The sequence below is a fragment of the Oncorhynchus mykiss genome, chromosome 28 (genome assembly GCF_013265735.2).
Source record: "Oncorhynchus mykiss isolate Arlee chromosome 28, USDA_OmykA_1.1, whole genome shotgun sequence".
Taxonomy (NCBI): Eukaryota; Metazoa; Chordata; class Actinopteri; order Salmoniformes; family Salmonidae; genus Oncorhynchus; species Oncorhynchus mykiss.
In genome coordinates, this window is record NC_048592.1 from 17,700,001 (window position 1) to 17,715,587 (window position 15,587).

At 43.1% G+C, this 15,587-nt stretch overlaps 1 protein-coding gene across 7 annotated transcripts in view; it reads right to left on the bottom strand.

Moving 5' to 3' along the window:
• Window positions 1-15,587, bottom strand: part of LOC110508653 (histone-lysine N-methyltransferase 2C) — a 138,344-nt gene that overhangs the window by 71,004 nt on the left and 51,753 nt on the right. For 6 of the 7 annotated variants that reach the window (XM_036966414.1, XM_036966415.1, XM_036966416.1 and 3 more), the window contains exons 14-22: window positions 13,240-13,374; window positions 7,356-7,472; window positions 6,193-6,297; window positions 5,955-6,059; window positions 5,358-5,539; window positions 3,897-4,061; window positions 3,681-3,787; window positions 3,482-3,556; window positions 2,161-2,373 (exon numbers count right to left, since the gene is read on the bottom strand). In XM_036966414.1, coding sequence (XP_036822309.1) covers window positions 2,161-2,373; window positions 3,482-3,556; window positions 3,681-3,787; window positions 3,897-4,061; window positions 5,358-5,539; window positions 5,955-6,059; window positions 6,193-6,297; window positions 7,356-7,472; window positions 13,240-13,374 — 1,204 coding nt within the window. The remainder of the gene's footprint in view (window positions 1-2,160; window positions 2,374-3,481; window positions 3,557-3,680; window positions 3,788-3,896; window positions 4,062-5,357; window positions 5,540-5,954; window positions 6,060-6,192; window positions 6,298-7,355; window positions 7,473-13,239; window positions 13,375-15,587) is intronic. The other variant, XM_036966417.1, reaches the window with a different exon arrangement.

Genomic DNA, 15,587 nt, shown 5'->3' on the forward strand with positions numbered 1-15,587 from the left:
ACAGAGAGAGAGAGAGCGCGCCACACAGAGAGAGAGAGAGCACGCCACACAGAGAGAGAGAGAGCACGCCACACAGAGAGAGAGAGAGAGAGAGAGAGCGCGCCACACAGAGAGAGAGAGAGCGCGCCACACAGAGAGAGAGAGAGCGCGCCACACAGAGAGAGAGAGAGCACGCCACACAGAGAGAGAGAGAGCACGCCACACAGAGAGAGAGAGAGAGAGCGCGCCACACAGAGAGAGAGAGCGCGTCACACAGAGAGAGAGAGTAGTGTGGAAACCTACCAGAAAACTATTAGGCAACAACAAATTCAATCCCTTTTAGACAACTTCATGGAAAAAACGTTCCACTGTAAGAGTGAAGGTGTAAACAGTATATTTCACCTCTCAGATTCCATTTAAATTTCTAACAGAAAACCCAAAGAAAATAAACAACATTGACAAATGCTTTGATGAGGAACGCAAAAACCTAAGAAAGAAATTGAGAAACCTATCCGACAAAAAACAGTGACCCAGAAAACCCGGGGCATCTTTCCCAATATTTGGAACCAAGGAAGGACAGATCACCCCAATCTACAAAAGTGGAGACAAATTTGACCCCAATAACTACCGTGGGATATGCGTCAACAGCAGACGCATACATTTCCTCAGTGAAAACAATGTACTGAGCAAATGTCAAATTGGCTTTTTACCAAATTACTGTATGACAGACCAATTATTCACCCTGCACGCCCTAATTGACAAACAAACAAACCAAAACAAAGGCAAAGTCTTCTCATGCTTTGTTGATGATCTGGTGCTTCTGTCCCCAACGAAGGAGGGCCTACAGCAGCACCCAGAGCTTCTGCATAGATTCTGCCAGACCTGGGCGCTGACAGTAAATCTCAGTTAGACAAAAATAATGGTGTTCCAAAAAAGATCCAGACGCCAGGACCACGAATACAAATTCCATCTACCGTTGCCCGAGAGCACACAAAAAACTATACATACCTCTGCCTAAACATCAGCGCCACAGGTAACTTCCACAAAGCTGTGTACGATCTGAGAGACAAGGCAAGAATGGCCTTCTATGCCATCAAAAGAAACATAAAATTTGACATACCAATTAGGATCTGGCTAAAAATACTTGAATAAGTTATAGAACCCATTGCACTTTATGGTTGTGAGGTCTGTGATCCGCTCACCCACAAATAATTCATAAAATGGAACAAACACCAAATTGAGAGACTGCATGCAGAATTCTGCAAAAATATCCTCAAATAATCCATACAGAGCAGAACTAGGCCGATACCCGTGAATGATCAAAATCCAGAAAAGAGACGTTAAATTCTATAACCACCTAAAAGGAAGCGATTCCCAAACCTTCCATAACAAACCCATCACCTAAAGAAAGATGAACCTTGAGAAGAGTCCCCTAAGCAAGCTGGTCCTGGGGCTCTGTTCACAAACACAAACACACCCAACAGAGCACCAGCACAACACAATTAGACCCAACCAATTCATGCGAAAACAAAAAGATAATTACTTGAACATTGGAAAGAATAAAAAAAAATTAAAAAGCAAACTAGAATGCTATTTAGCCCTAAACAGAGAGTACACAGTGGCAGAATACTTGACCACTGTGACTGACAAACTTAAGGAAAGCTTTGAATATTTATGAGTCAGTGAGCATAGCCTTGCTACTGAGAAAGTTTTTGAGAGTGTAATCTTTACTGTCAATTAATTTACTGTTAACATAATGTTTCCCATGCTACTAAAGCTCTTAGAGACAGAGACAGAGAGAGAGAGACAGAGAGAGGTGATATAAGGAGACAGCCAGTCTGCAGAAAGGACTAACAGACCACTCTACCCCCAAGCTACAGCACCCAGGGTCAATCCCATTTCAACTCCAGTCAATTTCAAGAGATTAGCCTAATTGAAATTGTGGATTTTTCAATTTGTGGAATTTAGCTCCACAACTCTACGCCACCACCTAACCGTCTGCTGTCAGCGTCATTGGAATTTAGGAACGTGAAGGACAATTGCCGTTTCAGAGGATCTTAATCTGTGCCCTGGAAAACTATCCCATAGTGTTTTCTAACAGGCTTGTTGTATTTAGGTCAGTTAACCTATATTTAAGCAGGGAAGTCCGTTAAGAACACATTCTTATTTAAAGACATGCACCTCTGTGGTCCTCCATGTCCTCGTCCCGGGAGTGTTCTGACAACAGGTCCAGGGGGGCCTGCAGCACTGCAACACTGTTCTGGTTGATGATCTTCAGCTTCAGCTTGGGCTTGGGTTTCCTACGCCGCGACGCAGGTGCCGTCAGGCTCTTGAGCTGACACAAGCCTGACTCTGTCAGACACACGCCATCCTGAGTGTACGTCCTGACCAAGTCTGAAAGACACACACACACACTCCACAAGGTTATGGTGCTGTTTGAACATCCTAGATGAACTGGAATGTGTGGAATGTACAGTACTGTTCAATGGGATTAAAACAAGGTTTCATTAAGTCAAAGACCTAGAAGGAATCTCAGAGAAGAAGAAATGTCTCGATCTCCAGACAGAACAAATACTAAAAGCATATGGCAAATAGAAATCAAAACTGGATGGTCTTCAGAGATAGATGGGAGGGGTTGAGGGGAGCTGAAGGGTGGGACTGAAATATACTGAGCCGGTAAAATGTATATAGTATGTATAGGCTGGAAGTAGACACCTAAGTGTTGTCGTCCATTAGTTTACTCCAATTAGGGGAGGGGTGGTAGGATTAGGGGAAAATAATAAAAGGGGGAGAAAAATAAAAATATATAAAAAAAAGAAGAATAAATATAAAATATCTATTTATAAAAAATATATATGGGGGAATATGTGGGGGATTGCAAATTATGCAGACAATCACATTGATAGAAGCCACAATCTATTTGCAATATTAAAGCTGATACACTACCGTTCAAAAGTTTGAGGTCACGTAGAAATTTAATTTTTGGAGAGAAAAAAAAAGCACATTTTTTTGTCCATTAAAATAACATCAAATTGATCAGAAATAGTCTTAATGTTGTAAATGACAATTGTAGCTGGAAAGGCATACAGAGGCATACAGGGGCCCATTATCAGCAACCGTTGTTAGCTAATCCAAGTTTATCATTTTAAAAGGCTAATTGATCATTAGAAAACCGTTTTGCAATTATGTTAGCACAACTGAAAACTGTGTGCTGATTAAAGAAGCAATAAAACTGGCCTTCTTTAGACTAGTTGAGTATCTGGAGCATCAGCATGTGTGGCTTTGATTACAGGTTCAAAATGACCAGAACCCCAAAAAAAATTCTGAAACTCTTCAATCTACTCTTGTTCTGAGAAATGAAGGGGAGAAATTCTCAAGAAACTGAAGATCTCGTACAATGCTGTGTACAAGGACATTTCTAAGTGACCCCAAACTTTTGAAATGTAGTGAATATATTTGTTTTATTAAATAAATAAATACCAAAAGCAGACATTGTTCTTACCCATGTCTTTAGCTTTTGTGAGAATCTGCGTCATAACTGCCGGTTCAATGGACTCTCTGGCCTTGGACACAGGCGCTGTGGATGCAGTGAGGACACACAAAAGCCAATGAGTAATTGGCTGCAATACACGAGATGCCTGAGAGGGTCAGATACAGTTGCAAGGACTCAGAAGGCTATACTGTATGTAGTGCTTCCTTACCATTGGAGGCCTTGTGGACTCGGCACATGGTGCAGTCAAAGCTGCTGTCTGCTGCTTTCTCCACATCCTCCTCTGAATGGAGACCCTGGCAGGAACTATGTATCCACCTATCGGAGAGGAAGGAGAAGGGGTTGGGGTTTCGGTTACCATGATTCAAAATAACAGACAATAAATATAGGTTACGGCAGGCTTAGCTAGTACCGTAGCAATGCCCACCTGTCGCATTGGCGGCACTGCACCACGATCTCTCCCTCGCTGTAGTCCTGGAGACAGAAAGGGCACGTCGCCAGGCTGCCACAGGGGGCGCACTGGGTGTAATTATTCTGCCACTCACACCTCAGGCCTGGCGAGGTGGCACCACACTGGGTACAGGACACACACCTGCAGGAGGAAACAGGGGAGGGGAGAAGGAGTGAGGACAGGTGTCAATGAATAGCTGAGTACATTTAGGTGGATGTATATTAAGTACAGTACAGGACATTGAGAAATAATGAACTAGGTCATTCATGGAGAAAAGGGATAGTTTTTTTTGTGTGAGGAGACGGCAAATAAGTTGTTGTTGTTGGTACTAGAGGTCGACCGATTATGATTTTTCAACGTCGATACCAATTATTGGAGGACCAAAAAAAGGCGATATCGATTAATCAGACGATTTTCCCCCGAAATTCTGGCAAATTAGTTCGCAACGAGCCAGGCGGCCCAAACTGTTGCATATACCCTGACACTGCGTGCAATGAACGCAAGAAAAGAGACAATTTCAATAGTTTAATATTGCCTGCTAACATGAATTTCTTTTAACTAAATATGCAGGTTTAAAAAAATATAATTCTGTGTATTGATTTTAAGAAAGGCCTTGATGTTTATGTTTAGGTACATTCGTGCAACAATTACAAATGCGCTTTTGTTAAATCATCTCCCGTTTGGCGAAGTTGGCTGTCTTTGTTAGGAAGAAATAGTCTTCACACAGTTCGCAAAGAGCCAGGCGGCTCAAACTGCTGCATATACCCTGACTCCGTTTGCACGGAACGCAAGAGAAGTGACACAATTTCCCTATTTAAAATAAATTCATGTTAGCAGGCAATATTAACTAAATATGCAGGTTTAAAATATATACTTGTGTATTGATTTTAAGAAAGGTGTTGATGTTAATGGTTAGTACACATTGGTGCAACGACTGCATTTTTCGCAAATGCGCTTGTTAAATCAGCCTGTGATTTAATGATAAATTAACAGGCACCGCATCGATTATATGTAACGCAGGACAAGCTAGATAAACTAGTAATATCATCAACCATGTGTAGTTAACTAGTGATTATGTTAAGATTGTTTTTTATAAGATACGTTTAATGCTAGCTAGCACCTGACCTTGGCTCCTTGCTGCACTCGCATAACAGGTAGTCAGCCTGCCATGCAGTCTCCTCATGGAGTGCAATGTAATCGGCCATGATCGGTCTCCAAAAATGCAGATTACCAATTGTTAAGAAAACTTGAAATCGTCCCTAATTAATCGGTCATTCCGATTAATCGGTCGACCTCTAGTTGGTACTTTGACTTCTTGCTTAGATACATCAAATATTGATGTTATACTATATAGGGAATAGGGGGCTATTTGGGACACAGCCACGTTATCATAATAGGAAGAGGTTGAGGGGATGGACAGATGAGTCAGCTACACACCATTTGCACTTCCAGCTGTCCTTGGGAACGTTCTGCAGCGGAGGGTCCAGGCAGTAGGTGTGATAGCTGATGTCACAGTCGTCACACAGCAGCAGACGGCCCGGGTCGGTGGCCTGGCCACACGCCTCGCACACTGTACACTCCAGACAGCGCCAGCCTTTATTCAACACCACCTTGGTGATCTGGAAGGAGAGGACAGGGTCAGATGTGGTGTGAGAGTATATTGGCAAAAGCCCAAATTGTGTGCGCTTATCTCTTTAAGAAGATCCCATAGTAAAAGGACATTGATATATCACTGTGCTGCCGAGCTACACTAAATGGTTTTGTTTGCAGTAATTGGCAGCATTAAGAGATAAGGATGGAACCAACTTGAGCTGAACTTCCTGTGATTACAGAGTTTATATAGCCCATTTAATCCAGTTGATACTCACATACTGAGTCAGTCAGTCATAGCCAGGTTAAAATCTTTGAAATCAATAGATGATTAACCCTAAGGCCAGTAATCTGTGGGGTTCCCACGTTTCCTACTCGTATGTAGTATCAGAATCGTCAGTAAGATCTCAGAGAAAATGCCACTGTAAAGGACGGGGTACTTACCTTGATGCCAACACAGAAGGGGTGGTAGCACTGCCCACACTGGGCACAGGCCAGAAGACGACCCTCTGCACCCAGCCCAAAACTCCCACACACCACACACATGTCCTGAGAGAGGGGAAACAAATGGAGTTTACACATGATACTAGAGAATCAAAGTTAAACTGTGATATGGTAAAAGAAACAAATCGAATAATAGAGGTACAGGAAATGTATAATTTGTACACAAACAGATGCCCACCTGTTTCAATGTGAAGCTGTCGTTGCTGGAGAATATGACCACGGTGTTGTGCATGGCATTCTCCTCTTCCTCTTTCACCTGGTAAGGTGATTCCATGGTGGTGACCTGTATGTTATGAAGCATGAGCACAAACACAGCTTTAGATAGGATTGAGTCCTGTGATATTCCCTACATGAAAGTGAAGTGTTTCTCTGTCTCTAAACCAATATTGCAGAGGTATGCATCTCTGTTTATGGCGGAAATTCTTAGATTATTTTACAGCATGTGAAGTTGTCAGCGTTACAAGAGACTGCCTGGATAGGATTATTGATTAGCATTTGCCTCTGACACAAATGTTGTGTCACGCTGTGGTATGGAGTAACATGCCCACTGGGTGAGTCTGTTTTTGTGCAGCAAATAATCTAGCCACAACATATGATTACTGTTTACAATACACCAGGAAAACTAGGTTTATGGGTAATAAATAAGGCTGGGAATTGCCAGGGACCTCACGATACGATCACGAAACTTAGGTGCCGATACAATATGTATTGCAATTCAAACGATCCCATATGTATTGTGATTGGATACTGTAATTTTATTGCAATTTGATGTTCGAAACATATTGCCTAGTATATGTCTGCAGCAGAGACAGGAGAGGGCATTAGAACATTTGTTTTGATCAGTCATGAAAATCAAAGTGCTGAAAACACGTTGGCTCACTATTTCTTTTTTAAGATGGCGAACAAGCTATAGGATGAAAATTACCACAGTTCTAGCGCAGGTACAACCGACTAGCGCTAGCTAATGCTACCCAGAAAATCGATACTTGGAGCCAAAGTATTTTTATAAAATGTTTTATTTAACCTCCATTTAACCAGGTAAGTCAGTTAAGAACAAATTCTTATTTACAATGACAGCCGCCGTATGGGACTCCCAATCATGGCCGGATGTGATGCATCCTGGATTTGAACCAGGGACTGCAGTGACGCCTCTAGCACTGAGATGCAGTGTCTTAGGTGCTGCGCCACTCGGGAGCCCCAGCATTAATAACATCCAAAATAATATTGCGATATGTAACTGTCCATTTTTCCTCCCAACACTAGTAATAAAACTGTCTTTCAGTTAATTGTAATGGATTAGTGTGAACTAAAGAGATCAGGTTGACAGGTGGCATAGCCTACCCCAGGGCTGACTATGGGACTGGCTCCATTCTTCCCTCTCGCTCGGCCCCGACCCCCTCTGCCCGACAGACCAGCCCCTCTGGGTCGCCTCCTCCCGGGGAAGCCTGACCCCCGACCCTGCAACAGAAACACAGGACTCAGGACCTCAGGACTCCTTCTCAACACACACCGGATCACACACACAGAAACACACACAAAAACACTCAAGAGTCGTGTTCACAGTCAGATACAGAAAAACACACACACACACACACAGGTCCTCACTTGCTAGACTGTGATCGATGAAGTCAGCTTAATTAAAAAGTTTGCCATAGGGGACTTCTCCTCCACCCACTGTAGAGCTGTTGAGCTATGAGGCTGCTAGTATCTAGTGAGGTAACCGGAACAGCAGCTTGGTCTACTTTACAGAGGTAATGTCCTTTCCCATTCAGTGGTGTTTTCTTGGATGGTAGGTAGAACATTGCAACGCCTGCTAACGGATATGAAATAGTTTCATATCCGTAGTAATATTTAACACATCTTAGAATAGTGCTTAATTCAAGCTACAAAACAAATTGATGCAGGGGGAAAAAGCTGCCATTTCTGATTTAAGAAAATTGAGAACGCAATTTGTTTTTATTTTCTTTATTCAGCTAGAGCGGCATACTACAAAGCAGGATCGATGAGTTAGTCAGCTAACTTAGATTATTTTAGTTTTTTAAAGTTCAACTTCTATACTGAACAAAAATATAAATGCAACATGTAAAGTGTTGGTCACATGTTTCATTAGCGGGAAAAATAAATAAATCACATAAAAGTTCCATATGCACAAAAAACGTATTTCTCTCAAATGATGTGCACAAATTTGTTTACATCCCTGTTAGTGACAATTTCTCCAATGCCAAGATGATCCATCCACCTGACAGGTGTAGCATATCAAGAAGCTGATTAAATAGCATCATTACACCAGTGAACCTTGTGCTGGGAACATTAGAAGGCCACTAAAATGTGCAGTTTTATCAGACAACAACATGCAGTTTTGAGGGTGCGTGCAATTGGCATGCTGACTGCAGGAATGTCCACCAGAACTGTTGCCAGAGACGTGAATGTTAATTTCTCTACCATCAGCCGCCTACAACGTCGTTTTAGAGAATTTGGCAGTACACTCAACCAGCCTCACAACCACAGACCATGTGTAACCACGCCAGTCGAGGACTTCCACATCTGGCTTCCTCACCTGCGGGATCGTGTGAGACGAGCCACCCGGACAGCTGTTGAAACTGAGGAGTATTTCTGTCCCTAATAAAGCCCTTTTGTGGGTGGGCTATGCCCTCCCAGGCCCACCCATGGCTGCACCCCAGTCCAGTCATGTGAAATCCATAAACTAGGGCCTAATGAATTTATTTCAGCTGAATTCCTTATATGAACTATAACTCAGTAAAATCGTTGAAATTGTTACATGTTGCTTTGATATTTTTGTTCAGTATATGTGTTTGTTGAGTCAATTAGAACGTGCCCATGTTAAGCTTATCTTAAAAATAAAGTTACTTCAGAATATTTAGCTGGCTAACTCATTGATCCTGCTTTGTAGAGTACCCCTTCAGTCTCCACATTCCACAATTCAACAGTACATAGGCAGTCCAGCGGTGACAACACAAAACCCATTTCTCAAAATAAGACACCTTGACGTGTTCATCTTTCTCAGTAATAGGATCATCTCTCCTGCACCATTCTGAGAGACTAGTGCTGAGCGATTAGTGCTTTTTGAGATCGGTTCGTTTTCGGTTTGATTATATAAATGTGGTTTGGATGCCGTAACACAGAATAAAACAATTAAAAAGTCCCAAGGTGCTCATTACTGATTATCACTTAACCATCATTTATTCACATTACCTTGATAAAATATTTAAGTTCTGTATATTACATTTGTTTTATTTGATGACTTTATTATTTCATTCCAAGTCATCTCACCTCTGTAGAGCTGCTACCTATGCTGTCTGACAAAAATCACTATTTGTGACCTGATTCAGGAAACTAGGCCGTATGTTGCAAGTCACGACTTCAGTAGAGCCGTTTGGACGTAAAACAAATTTTATCATTTGTTTTTACCAAAATGCATGTATTGGCAGAAATGCCTTCTCTATAACATGTGAACTTTCATGTGCCTTAATATCAAACTATCAAAATTGTTAAATTACGAGCCTAGTTGGTTAAGCCACAGAAAAAGTGAGCAACCTTCAGGCTGGTCATGATTGGCTGAGATAATGAGTGGGCTGGACATGCCAAGAGAGGAGTTTGGATTGGTCTGCCAAAGTAAATGCAACAAAGTGTAATTCAATTGTTGCCAGCAGCACAGTTAGTCACAAACGCTCTGGATAACATGAAAACAGCCGAACCAGCTCTGCTAGAGGGAGTAAAATGATCAGAGTGGGGTGTTCTCATTATGTGTCTGGAAGTAGCTAGCCAATGTCAGCCAGTTAGATTGGGTGCTTGACTGTCGTTGTGAGGTCAGAGCTTTCGGATCAACCCTACTTATTGGCCAGTGTCCAGTGTGCCCTCAACACGAAACACTCTGAATTTACCAATGGACAATCTGACAGCACAGTTGCAGTCACCAATGCTCTGGATAACATAACAGCCTAACCAGCTCTGCTTGGGTGAGTAATGTTCAGTGAGCTGTTCTCTCTCAGATGTCTTAGATGTTAGTGAAGAACGTTCCGATCAACACTTAAAGAGATAGGTAGGGCTAAGGCTTAAGAGGGTGTGAACAATGCTGAATGGGTATAGACCAGTGGTTCCCCAACTTTTTATAGTCCCGTACACATTCAAACATTCAACCTCCAGCTGCATGACCCCTCTAGCACCAGGGTCAGCGCACTCTCAAATGTTATTTGCCATCCTTGCCACACACACACACTATACGACACATTTATTAAACATAAGAATGAGTGTGAGTTGTCACAACCCAGCTCGTTGACAGGGCACAAATAATAATCAATAATTTTGCTTTTTATTTAACCATCTTACATATAAAACTTTTGTTCAACAACAATTGTGAATAACTCACCACAGGTTAATGAGAAGGGTGTGCTTGAAAGGATGCACATAACCCTGCAATGTTCGGTTGTGTAATTAATTTTCCACAGTCTGTGCCTGTATTTAGATTTCATGCTAGTGAGGGCTGAGAATCCACTCTCACATAGGTATGTGGTTGCAAAGGGCATCAGTGTCTAAACAGTGCAATTTGCCAAGGCAGGATACACTGAGCGCAGCCCAATCCAGAAATCTGTCAGTGGCTTCTGATTAAATTACATTTTTCACAGAACCGCTTGTTGCAATCTCAATGAGGCTCTCTTATTCAGATATCAGTAAGTGGACTGGAGGCAGGGCATGAAAGGGATAAAGAATCCAGTTGTTTGTGTCATCCGTTTCGGGAAAGTACCTGCGTAATTGTACAGATACCAACACACCTTGACCACCAAAGTCCATTTGATGTCACAAAGCTGTCCAGTACTTTAAAAATATCCTCTCCTGTTGTCCTGGTTTCCAGCGGTTTGCAGGAGAGGAAGTCTTCCTTAATTTACCCCCCATAAACTTAACGGACATATAACAGTCGCTCAAAAACTCCCGTGACTTATTTTTCAAATTGGCACGTTTAGTTTCTAAATGTCTGCGCAAGAGTGAAGGTTTCATCGAGTTGTGAGATAGTACTTTTGCACATATAACACACTGTGGCTGAGGAAAGGCACTACTCCCAATATAAGTGAACCCCAAATCAATGTAGTTCTCATCATATTTGCGCCTCTGATGGTCCAATGTCCCTGTCTGTTGTTCGGTGCTTTCCCGGTTAAGGGGGCAGTAGCTCTTCGGCTGCATCAGACTCACAACTGTCAGCGTTTATGCTAGCTGGGCTAGCAACAAATGTAGAATTACTGATGCTAGCATTGGATGTGCTCCTGGAAGCAGAACAACTTGTCGTCGACAGGTGCAGGTGTAGTACTGCTGGTAGTAGCAGTACTACCAGTAGAGCTGGTATGCATCTCTATGGACACGGGCCTTACTTCTTTTAACCCTTTATCAATTTTGGAGCAAACTGAATGAGCAGCAGCTACGTTTAGCTACATACGGACCGTTAGTGGAATTCCCGCGAGAGAGTAACGGTTAACGTGATTGGATGTTAATTATTTGACTAGGCTACCTGTATTTGACGTTGTATTATTATTATTTCGCTGAACACTAGATGGTTTAATGTTATTTTTGGCAGTGGAACGAGGCTACTCAGGCGAGAGAAAAAACGTCACCCAAATGTATAGCCCCGTTGGAAAATATAAATGTTTGGAAATGTGATTCACATTTTTATTTGCCGTACCCCCGACGGAATTGCGCGTAATTGGAAATACCTGGTATAGACAAAGAAGGGCTCTCCAATAGCAGTGCTAAAACATTGAACATGATTTTCTCAAAAGTGAGTTTTTTAAATGTAATTTTACCTTTATTTAACTAGGCAAGTCAGTTAAGAACAAATTCTTATTTTCAATGACGGCCTAGGAACAGTGGGTTAACTGCCTGTTCAGTGGCAGAACGACAGATTTGTACCTTGTCAGCTCGGGGGTTTGAACTTGCAACCTTCCGGTTACTAGTCCAACGCTCTTAACCACTAGGCAACCCTGCCGCCCCATTTACAAGTTGATCAACTTGCAAAAGCAGAATTACTTTCCTGTTGTTTCTCAATATCCCCTCACGATCATGCATTCTTTCTGTCTCTTCTGTAGCAGGTGTAAAAGAAGCACAGGCCGGACAAGTAGATGTGCAATGGATTATGGTCATTGTAGTTAATTACCACATTTTATGCACCTGCTACATTGCACAGTTCAGGCTGGATCAATGCGTGCATTGAGCTCACAAAAAAAAATAAAAAAAATACATGTAATAAAAAATTATTGAACCTACATTGGTCAATTAGTTGTCTAAAAAACTAAAACTAAACAAAATGTTGGTTAAATCGCTCAGCACTATGAGAGACAGCCTTTGTAACACAGCAAGTATCCAGGCTCTCTGTCCAGGCTGTTGACAGAGGACCTCTCTAATGTTATTCTGGCCATTTGAACTCCATTATGCTGTCAACACTTTTCCGGTGCTGGTGGCTGCTGGGGCCTAATCACGACTGTCAAACGAGTCTACATTCTGTGAATCTTCCCCCCAAATCCCTCCTCCTCGATTCCCCAGTCCAGTCTCTTCACAACCCCCCAGCAGTCTGACATTCTGATTGACACACAGTATGGTGCTGCTTAACCTGCCCAAAACACATGCCAAGACCCAGCAATTACTACCTCACTTAGCGCCAGTGTGTAACACTAATGTCACCATGGCGACAGATTGCAGCATCCACTTGGGCAGGCCTAAGTGCCCACACAGCCCACTTAAAAAAAAATCTCCATCCCGCCCCAAACTCACCCACAAAAGTATGACAAACGAAACAAACAATTAAACAAACAGGCAACAAACAAACACAGGTTAAACCTTGTGCCTCAGGCTGCAAAGGAAGGCCAAGATATAGCATTGTGAATTGGGTTAATATTACAAGTACAAAGCCTAGCAAGAGATCCTCTCTAGTGGATAAAAAGTTAAACATTTTGCCATTAAGGATGAGTCGTATTAGGCTACTACAGGTTCTCATTCACCATTCCCTTATTAGCCTGTCAATGTGAATTTACCACAGTCTCCTCTCCTCTGGTGACAGTGTTAGTTGAATGATTCATTGTGAAAGTCCACCATTAACACAGTGACATCAAGCATCACTCTGCCAGTGCACTTCACATAGCCTAAGGTAAGCAGAAGACTGCTGTGGCATGGCCCTGTGGTGGTTCTGGAGGTCTGGTCCCCAGAGAGAGCCGCGGTTATTTACCACTCTGATGCTCCAGGCAGGGCTGCCGCAGCCGGACGAGAGCTGCCTGGTCTTTGGGAAGTTCCACCCCTCTGGCTGGTCTGGAGACCAGGAGGGGGAGCTCACACTGCTATGGGGGCTCCCATGCCATGCGCCCTAAGGTACAGGTAGGGGGGCCGGGTTGGGTGGGTGAGAGAGGGAGGGATTGAGGGGAGAAGGAGGGTGACAAAATGCAGCAACTTAAAAAACAAAGCCAGAGAAAGATGAAAACATAACAGGCAGATGCAGTGAGTTTAAAAGGCTGGTGGCTGAAGAAGCTTGTTGGGACCATTCAACACACCCAAAGTAAGAGATATGGCGCTAATAATGATGCTGTTATACATTCTGACTTGGGGCAAAAAGCCAGGATATTATGATGCACATGATACTTTCTATATTGAAGCCAATCCAAGATATCTTTCATGCATACGAGAGGCATGTTGTTTCGAGCTAGACGTTCAGAGAGAGCTTGCAAAGGTGAAGCAGAATCATGTTAGTCGGCGCAGCAACCTTGAATTCAGACAAGCAACAGCACCATGCAACAGCAGCAGGACGGGGAGGAGCAAGAGACCACAGCATCCTCTTGCCATGGCAACCGCATGTCACTGCCTCACTCATATCGCTGGCTTGTTGACAAAACACCACCTGGTTGCGTCGGACTGCACGACTGATAGCGCATGCCTCTTCAGAGACAGAAGCACAAAGACTTGAAGACACCAAATCGGACTACACAGGATCCCACTGTATTCAAATAGCCTACATTTCATCTCCCCCAGGCCTGATCTAACAAATTAGTCTATCTACACACAGCATTTATTTAAGCAATAGGATATATCTGGAGAGAAAAGCACGACGTTGCAAGGCTAAACTCTCCTCAGCCTCATCCATAATATATCATAGCCATGTGTATGATTAATATCCCAGTATTATTAGGATTTGACCCAACCCGCATACTGTGTCTCTGATTAGTGGCTTGATGAAAGTGTGTTTTGGGGGGGGGGGGTTTAACAAAGCCCTAATGAAGGTATTCTAAGGAGAATGAGAACAGGCTTGTAGCCATCATCAGAGAGGGACTGCCTTCAGCACATAAAACATGTACTAGGAATACCATGGAAATTGGATACTAGTCTAGGACAGGTGACACAGCGTGCTTGAAGTTATACTGTGGGATTGCATATGGGGATGTATATAAAGTAGCCTGTTAGTATTGTCTATACATGTTGGCAGTGTGCTCCTATAGGGCAGTGTGTACATAAGGTGGTGGGTGTTTGCAGAGTGGATCAGAATGAACAGGCAAAGTGTAGAGGTGGGGTATGGTGTGTAAGGTTCTTGGTGGTGTTTGCATATGGCCTAAGGAATAGGCCGTACTAATATTCAATTCTCATTCTGCAGTGTGGGAAACTAACTATTCTTCAGACTCACCATCAGTATTCTTCAGACACACCATCAGTGAATCCCAAACCAGGCCCTCTCAACCCTAATAACGTGTTCGGAGGGCCCCCCGTTGTCACGTGTTGCTGGCGAAAGTCGGAGGGTGACGTATATAAAGTGGCGAGGGGATCAATAAACGCAACTTCGGGACACACTGGCGACTTGTATGATGCAATTCCAAATGTAATAATAAAACAAGCATGAAATTCTAATGAACTAATTCCCCCTATGGTTTCACAAGATATAAACCTCAGCAACAGTTAGGCTACCTCCCAAATGAAGTGGTTATTTCACCTGTTTTACCTGTCAAGACTCAAGATCAGACAAACAAACATGAGTCAGAGGATTAGTCATGCCTCGCAATTCTTTGGTGTGATGTTGTGCAGACTCCAAACCTACCGCGGTGCGTGTTGGGATAGCACTTCACTCTGGAGGCCGCAGTGGCTGTCTGCGGGTCTAATTAGCCCCTACGCCCTCGATCATTTTCACTCCCTCAACTTTGAGACACTTGTGCATATGGTGGCGGTGAGCACGAGCGTGCAAATTGAGGGGGAGGGGCTATTTGGGATTCAGCTCAAGTGAAAACTGAGGAGGAAGGGTGAGAACAGCCGTGGTCTCTGCTGACGATACAGTTTGGCCAATAACACGACATCAAACACACAGGACTCAACGGTTCTCAACTGCCACAACTGGCAAGTTCTCTGGGTTAAGTGTCCTCTGCAGCAGCAACACCCGTTTTAATCATATTCCAAACCACTAACATCATAGCCAATCCACCGCTCTGGGGCAGAGCACTCAGAAAGCTTCTCCTCCTCTCATCATTCAACACACTCAACCACAGAATGACCAACCTAGAGGATCACACAATTATGGTTCCTCTCCAGAGATTTCAACCTTTG